General features: G+C 36.1%; 2 protein-coding genes across 2 annotated transcripts in view; one reads left to right on the top strand and one right to left on the bottom strand.

The window, feature by feature from the left end:
* LOC107755364 (integrin alpha-4) overlaps nucleotides 1-2,087 on the top strand; it is a 29,608-nt gene extending 27,521 nt beyond the window's left edge. The window contains exon 26 of the mRNA XM_016572142.1: nucleotides 702-2,087. Within this exon, the coding sequence (XP_016427628.1) occupies nucleotides 702-788 (87 nt within the window). The 3' untranslated portion in view covers nucleotides 789-2,087. The remainder of the gene's footprint in view (nucleotides 1-701) is intronic.
* A 544-nt stretch (nucleotides 2,088-2,631) lies between these two features.
* Nucleotides 2,632-13,980, bottom strand: part of LOC107755377 (ceramide kinase-like protein) — a 52,895-nt gene continuing 41,546 nt past the window's right edge. The window contains exons 7-13 of the mRNA XM_016572159.1: nucleotides 8,354-8,531; nucleotides 8,062-8,118; nucleotides 7,772-7,803; nucleotides 7,205-7,313; nucleotides 4,824-4,920; nucleotides 3,380-3,579; nucleotides 2,632-2,908 (exon numbers count right to left, since the gene is read on the bottom strand). Of these exons, the coding sequence (XP_016427645.1) occupies nucleotides 2,827-2,908; nucleotides 3,380-3,579; nucleotides 4,824-4,920; nucleotides 7,205-7,313; nucleotides 7,772-7,803; nucleotides 8,062-8,118; nucleotides 8,354-8,531 (755 nt within the window). The 3' untranslated portion in view covers nucleotides 2,632-2,826. The remainder of the gene's footprint in view (nucleotides 2,909-3,379; nucleotides 3,580-4,823; nucleotides 4,921-7,204; nucleotides 7,314-7,771; nucleotides 7,804-8,061; nucleotides 8,119-8,353; nucleotides 8,532-13,980) is intronic.

Below are 13,980 nucleotides of genomic sequence, written 5' to 3'. Positions count from 1 at the left end.
AATTTGTCAATTAAATTTTTAGCCAAAAAGTTGGGTTAGTCCATATTTGACCCAAAGTTGGGTTGAAATAACCCAGCATTTTTTAGAGTGTAGGAATTAAGAGCATAGAAATTCTTCATAAGATTTCACTAAAGCTAGACCTGAAATATCTAAAGATATGACTTTTTTTTTTTTAGAGATACAGTATATCGTAGAGGGTTTATTAACAGCATGCCGGGCTTTACCGTGGTAAAAGATGGAAAACCCATCAAAGCAGTGCTTTTATTTAAAAAAAAATCAATAATGAATAATAAGAATAATACTGTCAGACTTATATTTTTAAATGATCTGTATATGTGCACATTGATTTTTTTTCAGTGTTTTGTGCCATGAGTGTTGCAATTTTATATATCAGGTTTCATTTTTAAAAACACATTTTGAAATCCAGATGTGAAATCCAATTCCACCATACTCCATCCAGCTGTTTTTGAATGCAAGAACGTAGTTAAGAAACTGATTTCTGGTGGACTCTTGTAACCCAGCACAATTGTATAGGGTTGTTCATTAAGATCTAACAGTCATTCAGACAACATATCAGTTAGTACCCTACAAAGCAAATAAATCAACAAATACAAACAAATCTTCATAACAAGGCTTGTTGGGTTTGAAACTGAGATGTACCTTTGCTTATTGACAATCATACATTCTCTTGCTTTCATTAGCTTGGATTCTTTGAGCGGAAGTTGAAGGAGGAGAAGTTTGACCGAGACAGTTGGGACTATGTACCTAAGACAGAAAGTGTGTCATAATATGGGATTTACACCACATACAAAACCAATCAGAATGCAAGGGACAAACCATGAAGGACTAATGCTCTGTCGACATCAAGAGCTGGACTCATGATAACCTATGGCCATTAACCGTAATGGCTGAGAACATTTATCGCAAAGCGATGAAGAGTACAAAAACTGTCAAAAGACTGCATTTTCTGTCAGCAGGATGAAGCCAGTGCACTTTAGAGTATGGAACAAACTACATGTGCTCAATGAATCGCTCCGGGACTGTCATGCCAAGGGAGAAAAGGATTCAGAATGTATTGTCGCTACAGAACTTTACGGCTCTGTTCCAAAACCTAGTGAGCAATCTTTGTAGGCAGCATTTTTTCTGAAGTGTGAAGGCGGTTTCTAAAGGTAGGAAGCGTGGCCAAATTTTAAGGCAGTTCCACGAATACAATTTATAAGGTGCTATTTGAGTTCGGATTCTGCCTTAACAGCTGCCTATTTAGATTGTAGACTGCAAGGCAGCTCACTAGGTTTTGGAACGGAGCCTATGATCACTGAACAACATATTGGCTAATGGACTGCTGTAGAGGAGAAATCGCACTGCTGTAGCTTTTCTTACTAAGGTTATTCCTGTGTATATCCGAAGAGAGACTCGCTCTTTTACGCCTGCAAGTTAGTATACCCTCCACAGGGGTGACACAGGATTTTCTGGCACTCTCCATCACCCTTTCCGAAGCAGAACATTGCTGCAGTTTTCACACCTTTGCATCACTGCGGTATCGGTTCTCCTTGCAAAAAAAGGAGGAAATGACACGCATTCTCTCTCCTCCCAAGCTCTCGCTGCTGAGTTCAATAGTTAGAAGTTTAACGGAGACGCCAGATGGAAGGAGCGAGTGTCTGCTGTGTGCTCTGGCTGGGTGCCATGGAAACGGGGCAAAGGAGGCTGCTGTTGTGTGTCGATACTGCACTACAGAACAGTGACAGAATTGGCATGTGTCTGGCTCCCAGCCATTGCTTAAGAGTGTGTGTTCATTTATAGGAAATAAAATCCACAAATACACAACGCACCATCACCTCTCACTCATATGCAGGCCCATACTGAATCTGCACGTGCAGAAAGCTCTAAAAGTTATATTTAAGGTTATAAATGAAAACATTTATAAAAAAAACTAGCACTGATAAATTACGATAGATTCGATAAATAAAAAAAATTGAGTTTTTGAATGAAAACTAAGCTGAAGCTAAAAGTGTTCACTCAAATACAAACCAAAAATTCAATAAAATTACAGAGACAATTAGTTTTTGTATTTTCAATTAAATTTAATTGCCCAAACCTGATTATCATGTCAAATATGTCATCATATGCAGAATGATTTTTTTACAGCTGTCATAAGAAATGAAAGTTAAAACATTTTGTGAATAAAAGAATCCTAAACAAACAACAAAATTCTAAACTAAATGGAAAAAAGTAATTAATATACATTTTATGAATACATTTTTATTTCAAATTTTTGTTTAATTAATTAAACATTTTATAAATAACTTCTAAGTTCTATATTTTTATAAAACATTTATATATTTTTTTTTTATTTTACAAATCCATTATTCACAAAATCAGTGCAAAAAATGTGGAAAAGCTGGTTTTGCTTGGGCCTGCTCATAAGAGTGTGTTGGTGTATGAATCAAAGAATCAATGCTAAAAATGTTGGATATAATCTTTAGATTTTGGGAAACCACATGGGTGCTTGTCAGTGCTTTTAATATAAAAGATACAAAGTCCAAAAAAAGTCTCCACTGTTCAGGGAAAAGTGTAAAAAAAAAAAAAAATCAGAATTTTTAATAATTTAATGTTTTCATTTTATTTCCTGTCTTTAAAAATTATACAAATTGTTGTTAAAAAAATTACTTTGGTTTAATTTAAATTCTTATGCACTGGAATGTTTTATGTGTCATATGTTTTTGCTCTGTCATAAAATGTTCTATGTACATGTTAAAGCTTTGCATTGTGCAGTTTCTCATAGCGCTACTATCTAGCACAGTCTCTCTTTAATGTGGTTGTGTGTATTCAGATACAGCTGCATTTAACCGGCGCCTCCTCTGCCTCCTCCATGTCTGCTCCAAAGAGTGTGAGGAGCTGCAGGTGAACTCTGGAAAATAAACAGAGCTGTCAGGACATTTAAACATTACAAGGATTTATCTGATATACGCACACGTCCCTCCCTTTTTTCTCAAAAGCTCACACTGTTCTGTTTATTCTTCTGTCACTCATTCTGCAGCTTTAAGAAGATGAATTGAGATTTTTTTTAATCAAGTGCCGCTCATATAGTGTTTGTAGTGTCTTCAAACAACACGGTCTGTGCTTACACAGGTCATCTGAAGTTCAACTTGTGCAAGTATACAGAGGCTATCTTGACTACTGTTTTGCAAATAAATAGGGATGCGACTTATTCAGTGTTATAAAGTGGAAAATTCTGACTAGGGCTAGTCTTATAATATTTTTAGGATGCTTTGGTCCTTCTAGAACATTGAATATTTGTCTTTTATGATATCACTGCAATACAAGGCCTCTAATGGATTACTGCTGTACATCACAACAGTTGTGAGGATTGACATTTTACCGGATCAGGAGTTCAGATGGGACCTCCCAGAGATCTCCGTCAATGTTCCAGGGGTATGTTCCTTCAGAGGAGATGATGGGCATGGTTTTTGAATCACACTCCTCGTTCTCCTCTGAGACATCGTCAGCACAACTTCCCTGAGAGTGTGGCCGCAGCTTCACAGCCTTTACGGTGTGTGTCTCAATAAACGAGAATCCAAACTGCAGAAGGATAAAGAAGAATCTCTCATTTAATGTTTTTGGCAATTACCAAACCTTAAGAGAGAGAGAGAAAAAAATTATAGATATATCCCATTATTGTCGAAGATGAGTGTATTAGATTCTACTTGATGCATTACAGTACTTTTTACTGTATTTCATTATTTTATTGTTTTGCATGGTTTAGTTTGTGAATTGGTCATATTTGAGGCTGTAGTTTACTTTAGGACCACAAGGAGGCAGTGATGAACAGCTGATCCTCATTGGCTCACCTCAGTCCTGTTTGTGTGACCTGGAGTGAACCTGGATACAGAACCAGGCCAGGACTGGACTTTCATTCCATCATATCATATATCCTTTTATTCAGATAACCAGGTACATCTATCAAATTCTTAATTAGATAAATGTATGCATTGTTATAGAGAAAAGGAGCGAGAATGGAATTTTTCTATATCATCATCTAAGCATATAATTAAGCACATTTTCTCATTACCATAATGTATCTTAAAGTGAAAGTAAATGACATTATATTTGAGTTTTTCCCCTTTTTGACTTTAATTCCCAATGCTGATATACATTAATTTAATACAATGAATTTTCAACTCATGCTTAAATTGTTTAAAAAATACTACCATGATATATAAATATTTAATAATACATATTATTTTTTCACAGTACTGAAATGAGAATGTTTTTATTTTTTATTTATTTTTTGCAAGTTTTAAAAATAGACAAAATTTTTATACATTTCTTGAAGCATGAGACTTTTTTTTCCAGATTCAACCACAGTTCAAATACACTTGGCTCCTACATGTAAATGAGGTGAACACACACAAGCTCTTTTAAAATGGGCAATAAAGGCCCAATAGTACAGCACAGAAACCCTGAAATTGACATCGCTTTACTTTGCGGCACAATGACATCTCACACGAGAGTGAAGAGCAGAAGCAGTAGGTCAACGCCAACCTATTATTTATACACAGATTATTTATAGAATGTGGGTTAACAAACAGCTCTAGATTGGATTGCTTAAGAAAAAGGAAGAGACAGGCTCTAAAATAGGCTAATCTGTATTAGCCTGAAAAGTATTTTGTGGGAAGCTGACAATCAGCGACTAATTTGACTTGACAGTATGCTAATTCTGCTTAAGCTGGGGAGGTTGTTAACTCCATTTGCGTGGGCTGGATTTCCTGCATGTCTGGCTGATGTGAGTTCAGTAAGTTCCCTCAGTAGGCAGGTGAGCTCACCTGGTTGTTTGTGCTGTTGTATCTCTTCAAGTGCTTGGCGAACTCTGACCTGGAGGTGTGTCCAACAGCTATCAGTGCCATACTGCCATTGTTCAACCTGTGGTAGACAGAAAGAGGTTTACCATGTTTATTGTGCTTAGGTGGTACATTTGTTAATAAAACTATTACTTATGTGCCTGTTGTGAATGGAGAGTCTGTGGCAAGCATTATGACCAGAAAGCCAGTTCAACATTATAATAAGCCCACACTTTTTTCATATGGAAATGAGAATTGTTTACTTAATAAAACCAGTTTCTCTTCTGTTTTACCACAGGTCTATAAATAGATGTAGCTCACACTTGGACTGTTTCATCTTCACGTCAGTGGAAAATGTAAATGGGAGCTTCAAGGTATAAACAGGTCCAGATGGAATATATAATATTATATATGTAAAAGTAAGTAGCAAAGGCTCTTTGAAGTTCTGATCATTTAAAATTTTGGAAGCTTAATTGATCAGTCAAAGCTTTTATATATATTTTTTTATTTGTTTATTCTTTTTTATTGATTTCTGTAATTTTTCTGAAAGAGCAAATCATAATTAGTAATGGAACTAGAACTAGTATATACAGTGTATATGTATACTACTTCTAGTTGTGTTACTAATTCTGTTATCTATAGCTATATGGACGATATTTTGGAAGTTGAAGTGAAAGTTATACAATTTTGAGTGTCCAATCAGAATTATGACTTGCAAATATGAACCATGTGGAGGTTTTTTGATGAAAATGTTTTTTGACATAATTTATGTACAACAACAACACAGCGATCAATATTTTTGTCTCATTTGCTTGAGATGTAAAAATTGGTAAATATTAAGACTTTTTTTAAAGAATAAGTCTTGAATTGCATTTTTTCAGATTTTATTTTACTTTTTTTTTTCTTGTTTTCAGCGTAAGCATCACTAACTTTTTTTAGGATTTCTGTTTAAAACAAGACAAGAAAACAAAAACAAATTGCCTATTAGATATAGATACACTGAAAAAAATGTTTCATTCATCCAATTAAAAAAATTTAGGGTAATGATTCACATCTATATTTTTTAACTTGAGCCAATGAAAAATAAATAACTTGCCCTAAGGCAAGTTTTCAGTGTATATTCTCAGTAAGCAAGTCTTAATATTTTATGCAATGTGATTCAAATAAATGCATATTGTTGAAAGGATGTTTAGATATTTTTACTGAAAAACAAGACAATAACAACTAAAGAAATGATTTCTTGAAATGCAAACTCTGTGACCGCATTGACACTGTCCCCAACTAAAGATGCCGCTTACGAGAAGCTGAGCTTAACTTGTATTGCTCTGTAAAGACAGGAAGGAGAGGGGTTTGTTGAGAACTCATATAGGCCCATGGACAGATGCTCGGTCCTTAAGTCTACCCGGCCACTCCCTTTAATCAGAGTAATTATGTGCTGATTAGTCCAGTTTGGTGGCTTTGACCTTACGAGTCTGATCCAACCACTGATTCCAACCTTCAGGATTATGTTGGCCTACTCTAGCCGGCTTCATGCACCAAACGCCCACTACACAGGCAAGAAAGCAGTCAGGAAACTCAGTTAGCCTTGCGTGTTGCTGACATACTGACCTGATCTCAAGGTTTTACAGTCTACACTGACATCATCTACTGAGCCCATCTTACTTGCTTTTAAGACATACAGTCTGAAGGATTGAGGGCAGTGCTTAGTTTGTACACTACGAGGTTCCAGAACAAGAACCGGTGACAGATTTGGCCGATCATTGGAACATAAATAAACACTGCTTTAAACACAGAATCGACATTGAAAAAACTACAAAAACTACATCTTTCCTACTCTATTAACATTTTAAAAAGCTTTCGGGCACTTGCAATGTAGACAATTTCACTGAACATAGTGGGACAGATCTTGTTTTGTCGAGTTGCGATGGTCGCTTGTAGTGTAGATTCAGTAGAACAGATGCATTGAGATCTAAAGGAATAGTTCACCCAAATAGTGCATTGAGTGCTACATCACTGGTGGTGAGTTTCCCAATGATTATATAATGGCAAATGAATGTGTAAATCAGATTCTTTTGCAAATACAAAACAGCTTGAGTTTGTGCATGCAATATGCCATACTAAAAAATGATAAGTGACTACATCACAACTTGTTCTTTTCCTTTTTTATGATTTTACTGACCCTAAACCTTATGTATGTGTAAACCTTATTAACAGTAGTGGCCTTGCCAATATTTATCATGCTATTTATCATTATGAAAGTAAAATGTGTTGACTTTAAATATAAAGCACCTAGAAAGGATGTTGTCATGATCACTTCAAAAATGGTTGGCCATGAAGGGATAGAGGTGGTGTGGAAGAACACTGACCTGGTGTTTGGGGCCAGGCCCCTGGGGGCCATGGAGCACAGGCAGGGAATAGCCATGATGCTGATATTCAGGTACAGACCTTGTCTGGTCTGCCAGGATCCATGCTCACCTATCACAGAATGTAGAGTGAGAGTTTTTCTGATTGTATACAAAACTCTTAGGTGCTCTTGAATGTCTTAATGTGAAAAGAGGTCATCCAGACCACTTCTGAACTACCATGTAAGAGCATGGTACATGTTACTATTCTCAGCGCTGATAGAGATGGACCATATGGACCAATCACAGTCATTTGTGATAACAAGCTCTTTTACTGAATCATTTTCAGATTTGTATTTTGTATAAATCTCCAGTCTCCAAAAAAAAAAGAAAAAAAAAACGATCCTAAAATGTGAATGTAATCCATTGGAGACTTTTGCTTTTAATTCGGCCGGTAAACACCCCCTTGAGGAACACCCCCCTTTGTTTCTCATAGGAAGCACTTATTAGCCGAGAGCATTTGCTGCCCTATGAAGCAGATATCTAGTGGTGCAATATCTTCAGAGTATCTTCTAATTTAGCTGTACTCACAAATGTCTCCTCCATCCCTGTTTCGCTCAGCTCTGTGTTAAAGAAAGAGATGTTTGTAGTGAACAACCATTATCTGCATTTGAGTAATAATGGAGTTGCATGGGCTCCTCACAGTGTGGGGCATCCTGCCTTATTAGCATTAGCTGGGTGACCTTCAGCATCGCCAGCATTTTGATTTCTTTCCAATGGCCAATTAAGCAGGGGGTGGTTTATTTAAAATAACATTCAAATAATTACGTTGAAAGTTGGATGGGGATGAGAGAAAACCTTAAAAATAGGCTTTAACATACTTTATCTGATCCTCGGCTCCTCTGCTGGTTATAAAGGACAGTTCGCAGTCTTCAGGTCTTCACAGGCACCATCGGTCGATTGGGGAGGGACACGAGGAGAGAGATCAAACGAGTTAGATGGAGTTTTACGATAAGAAGAGGGTGATTTCTAAGAGACGGTGCCCATGTGTGCTGTGCCAGGCTGCTCTGACACTAATCCCAGATTTGATAGAGCACCTGTCAGTCCCTTGGAGCCCACCAGATGAGAGACAGCTACAGCTGACAACACAACTGAGAAAGAAAGAGCACTTACTTGAGGTTTGCCAGTGTTTTAATGAGAGCGAACTCGTGGCGCTGGCTGGGTGGCATCCAGCGGTGTCTCTCTGCCAGTGCGAGCGTCCGCCCACCGAAACCAAACATGGCAGAGAAGCCGAACCTCAGCAGACGACCCATAGAGCTAAAGCTGCACACGTCCACGGGCTGATGATGACCTAGAACAAGCGACGTAATGCAGTCATTACGCTGAGGTACGAGGTTCACCAAAGCACTGCCCTAAAAAGAGTACAAACCACTAGGATCAAAGGACACTAGAGCCACAGGAGGGTTAAACACAAGAGGCAGTAAGAACCCTTTACAAATGAAGATTATAGCTCTATTACATACGACCAAATTCACAAACAGTATGGCATGTATTCTTCATTAAAAAGGTGCCATAAAGCATTGCGATGAGATTGAGGAAAAAATATGGTAAGAGATTGGGTGTTAATTATAAATATATTGAATTCCATACCAAAAAAAAAAAAATTATAAAACAGTTAAATCAAATTGACCATTCTACCCAATATTTGACAGTTTTACCCCAATATATGCTCCATTGATATTGTCAGTCGAGTGTCCCGTGCACTTCATGAGATAAGCGCCACGTTGCTTATACAGGTGCATCTCAATAAATTAGAATGTCGTGAAAAAGTTCATTAAATGTGAGCCAAAATCATCACAATTAAAAGAACCAAAGACTTAAACTACTTCAGTCTGTGTGCACTGAATTTATTTAATACACGAGTTTCACAATTTGAGTTGAATTACTGAAATAAATGAACTTTTCCACGACATTCTAATTTATTGAGATGCACCTGTAAATGAAATGGGTCACTAATGAGGCGTCATTTAAGATCGCCAAGGCTGCATCAAAAATACAGCAAAAACATTAATATTGCGAAATATTATTACAATTTAAAATAACTTTTGTATTTTAAATATATTTTAAAATGTAATTTATTCCTGTGAGGCAAAGCTGAATTTTCAGCATCTATTACTCCAGTCTTTAGTGTCACATAATCCTTCAGAAATCATTCTAATATGCTGATTTGGCACTGAAGAAACATTTCTTCTTATTATTAATGTTGAAAAGCTGCTTAATATTTTTGTGGAAATCCTGATACATTTTTTTTTGTCAGGGAAAAAAGTTCCAAAGCACACCATTTTTGATTAAATTAATTTAATTAAATTAATTTAAATTAATTTTGGCACTTTTGATTAATTTAATGTGTCCTTGCTAAATAAAAGTATTATTTCTTTCAAAAAAAAAAAAAACTAGAAAAACTTTTGAAGGGTAGTGTCCAATCAATAAGTTTATGCATGTATTTATGTACTTGTATGCATATGTACATATTTAAGTAGATGTAAATGTGCATCCTATAATCAGCAAATTTAATTCTAGTCCATTAGCTATTATTTCTTTCAAAAGCAAAAAGACAAACCTTTGACCAAACTTTTGAACTGTAGTGTACAATCAATAAGTATATGCATGTATTTATGCACATGTATGTATATGTACATATTTAAGTAGATGTAAACGTGCATCCTATAATCAGCTAATTTAATTCTAGTCCATTAGAAACAATAGAGTCATCTTTCAAGAGTCAATGTGACATCTCTTGAGTTAATTCATTGCATATGTCGGAGTGAACAGGAATGACTGGATCTGGTGGCCCATTGGTTGAGTCCAGTCCCCGTAGCCCGGCACATTCCTGACCTCCTTCTGTCTCCCCATGCATAAGCTCTCCCCGCTCATGAATTATTCATCGGATCCTTCCAAATCCCGCCAGTTGGCCTTATTCACATGCGTAAATATTGCTTAATTAGAAATGAACAAGCCCTATATTGGCCCTCCTAAATGGGCATCACGCTCTCATTGGTGTCAGGTGTCTTATGTGCTGTTGATGTTTCTCTTTTACCTCGCAGCGACAAAAGCCAGACATTTTGTGTAGTGAGGAAAGGGGAAAACGTGTTTTTTATTCAGTTCGCTTAACATAAGATGCCTAATTCCTGCATGTCGGAATGTCTTCTAAGGAAAAGCTGTCTTTTGTTGAGCGAGTGCCTACACTTAGCTCAGCGGTTCGTACTGAGAGCCACAATGTTTTGATGGAGCAATTAATCACGACGGTACAAGGATGTTTCTCAACGTTCCTGCTGAGATGGCGAGCATACCGTGGTGCACAGAGAAGGTGCCAATCTCAGCGAACAAAGAAATTCAGCACTTGTTCTTAAAACTCACACCTCCCTTTAGTCAAAATCTATGAGTTACAATACCATTTGGCTCAATTCTTTGGACTTAATGATGAGACGCATTCTCGCACACGTGGAAGTCAGATTGTGGTTAATCATCCGAGTCTGTAGCCAAGCGAGAACAAAACTGGGCCGCAGAGTTTTAGGCACCACCACTCCTGAGGGTTTGTCATCTGATTTTGTCACACAATCCAGTTTTGCACATTTAAAGGGTTCACTCAAAAATGAACATTTACCCAAAAATGCTGTTCCAAACCTCCATTATTCTTTTTTTTTCTTCTGTGAAACAAACTTGAATGTTTTAACTGTTTTAACCCATCCATACAATGAAAGTCAATGGGTACCAAATAACATAGAACCCCATTAACTTTCATTGCATGAAAAAAAATGCAGAATTTATTAACATATTTGTGTTCCACATAAGAAATAAAGTCAAATGTTTCAAACAAAATGAGGGTAAATTATGACACAATATTAGCTTTTTTGGGTTAACTCTCCCTTTAAATTTCAGTCTTTTCTTCACACAAAGCTATCATATGACTTCAGAATATAGTGCATGAGTCATATGGACTATATGGTATTTTTGTGCATTTTTAAAGCCTAATTGTTGTTGTATGAAAAAAATGTGACAATTCCTTAAAAAATTCTCACTTTGTCTTCTACAGAAGTAAATACCAGCATACAGTTACAAAACGGTATCTTTACACAAAGCTAACGTATGACTTTAGATATCTTAGTCTTAGAGTATAGTGCATGAGTTATATTCATTATCATTGTATTAAAAAGAACTATGTGAAGATTCCCTAAAAATCTCATTTTGTCTTCTACAGATATACATAATTCTGGAATGAAATAAGGGTGAGTTCATTTTTGGGTGAATTATCCTTTTAAATTTTAGTCTGTTCTTCACACAAAGCTACAGTATGACTTTAGTAGACTTTCAAATTTTTTTGTACATTTTGAACCCTGATTGTCATTGTATGGAAAAGAACTGTGAAAATTCACTAAAATGTATCCTTTTGACTTCTCCAGACGTAAATAACTGCATACAGCACTCTTGGATGACATGAAAGTGAGTAATTGACAGGGTTTTCATTTTTGGGTGAACTATGCCTTTAAATTTCATCCTGTTCTTCACCCAAAGCTTCAGAATACTTAGAATATAGTTCATGAGTCATTTGTTGCTTTTTATGCTGTTTTTGTACATTTAAAGCCTGATTGTCATTGTATGGAAAATAACTATATGAAGATACCCTAAAATGCTCCTTTTGTCTTCTCCAGAAGCAAATAAAAGCAGCGTTCTGGAATAACATGAGGGTGAGTAAATAATGATAGGATTTTCATTTTTGGGTGAACTATTCCTTTAATGCAACAATGAACTTCATATGAAGCCTGTGATTGGAAAACAAAGTATCACAAGATAATAATTTATCAGTAATCTACATAGAACAATGATACAGTGACAACAAAGAACCTCATTAACTCACGCACACAACTGGTTCTGTAATTCTATTGTGCGGTTCTGATTGTGTTCATCCCAATCGTAATTCAGCTGTAAAGCAAAATTTTTGCCAGTCTTTTTTTTTGGAGGATGCAAGCTTAGCTTGCGCATGTAATCCCCCGCTGTGTGTACATTAATGAGGAAAAAAAATTAACTTAAATGATTTTAGCAAATGGCTGCAATATAACAAAGAGTGAAAAATTTAAGGGGGTCTGAATACTTTCCGTACCCACTGTATATATATATATATATAAATCTGAGTGTGTAATTGTCATTACTGACTTTTTTCTAAAAATGCAGCAGAAATTGCACTATATTCTAAGTCTTTGTGCAATCTGTGCATTCTTTGTGCAATTTTGTGTCGGTGAATAATTACATAAATTTTGGTCTGCTTGTCCCACAGAGCTATCGTATGCTTCAGAAGACTTGGAATATAGCAGCTGAGTCTTATTTTTGAGCTCGAGTTGTGGTAAGAAAGTTGCATTAAGATTCATCTGTATTTCTCTTGTGTTCCACACACACAGCTTACAGATTTGGGTTTGCTTTTTGGGTGAACTGTAACCTTTCTATTTGGATAAATTCTGTTCTCCGCAGAGATGATTTTGTGATAAAGCTTTTTCTCGTTAGACACACACTGATGCTGATACTATGAGACCATCTGAATGCTGTGGCATATGGTCCCGTGATGTTTGCTATAGTGTGTATCCCTGCACAGACACTGTTTACTCTCAGTGAGTGATGAGATTCCATTAAGAATGGCTACAGAAACGTGAAAAAATTTAGCTTTGCTTTATTATAGTAGACTCTCTCTCCTGCATATCAATGTTCTCCAGCACCTGCTACAGGGGACAAAATGGGAACCTGTCCATTGAATTTTTATTCGACCAATAATAATCTATGCCCTTTATATACTACAATTACAGTTTTCTTTGTTTAACATGTTTTCTTTTCAGAGCATAACAATATTACAACATGAATTTCAGTTGATATATGAGTTATTTATATTAAATTACTACTTATGCACTAAAACCATTTTAGTTTAAAAATGCTAAAAGCATTTTTTTCCCCCCAATATAGTAATACTGCTGATATTTATTGCTTTATGGTAATGATTTTGGGGTAAAATGTGCTTAATTGTCATGAAAATAATGACATTGCACACAGAAAGCTTAATTTATCAATTTCACAACACTGTTTCTAAAAATGCTACATAAAATGCACTATATTTCAAGTGTTCTGAAGCCATGCGATATGAGACTGTGTGATTATCAGTGAAAAAATGACAAATTTTGGTCTGTTTGTCACACAATGTTATCATATGGCTTGATAAGGCTTGGAATATAGCGCATTTCAATAGTCTATTTGAATAAATTCTATTCTCTGGACAGGTGATTTTGAGATAAAGCTTTTTCTCATTAGACACATGCTGATGCTGATTCAATGACACCATCTGAATACTGTAGCATATAATTTTTAATATTCATGCATTCGTTCATTCATTGTTTTTCAGAATTGAATTATGACCTAAACAGGAAATAAAGATCTTAAGATTCACCCATTAGGAAATATCAGGCAACTTTGGAGTACTATTTTCAATGTCCTGTGATTTGGGACATACAAAATCTTTTCTGGCACACTGTTTAGACTAGTATGCGAGTTGGGACGCAGCAATGATTTAAAAACAGCAGCAGCTTTGCCAAATCCGCTTGTCTGTTAAGCTAAGCCCAGGAGAGCTTGCACAGTCGACACAATGGCCCAGACATATTGGTGCTAACTTCAAAAACGCCTCGCAGAAAGACAGACAGACAGGAACATGCAGTACTAAAGCCAAAGCGAACACTGCCAGCCAGAAGTAACACTTCCAACGACGG

Source organism: Sinocyclocheilus rhinocerous, unplaced genomic scaffold (genome assembly GCF_001515625.1).
Source record: "Sinocyclocheilus rhinocerous isolate Xijiao unplaced genomic scaffold, SAMN03320098_v1.1 scaffold1013, whole genome shotgun sequence".
In the NCBI taxonomy this organism is placed as follows: domain Eukaryota; kingdom Metazoa; phylum Chordata; class Actinopteri; order Cypriniformes; family Cyprinidae; genus Sinocyclocheilus; species Sinocyclocheilus rhinocerous.
Note: the sequence above shows the minus strand (reverse complement) of the source record. Positions and strands in the feature narration are given on the sequence as shown.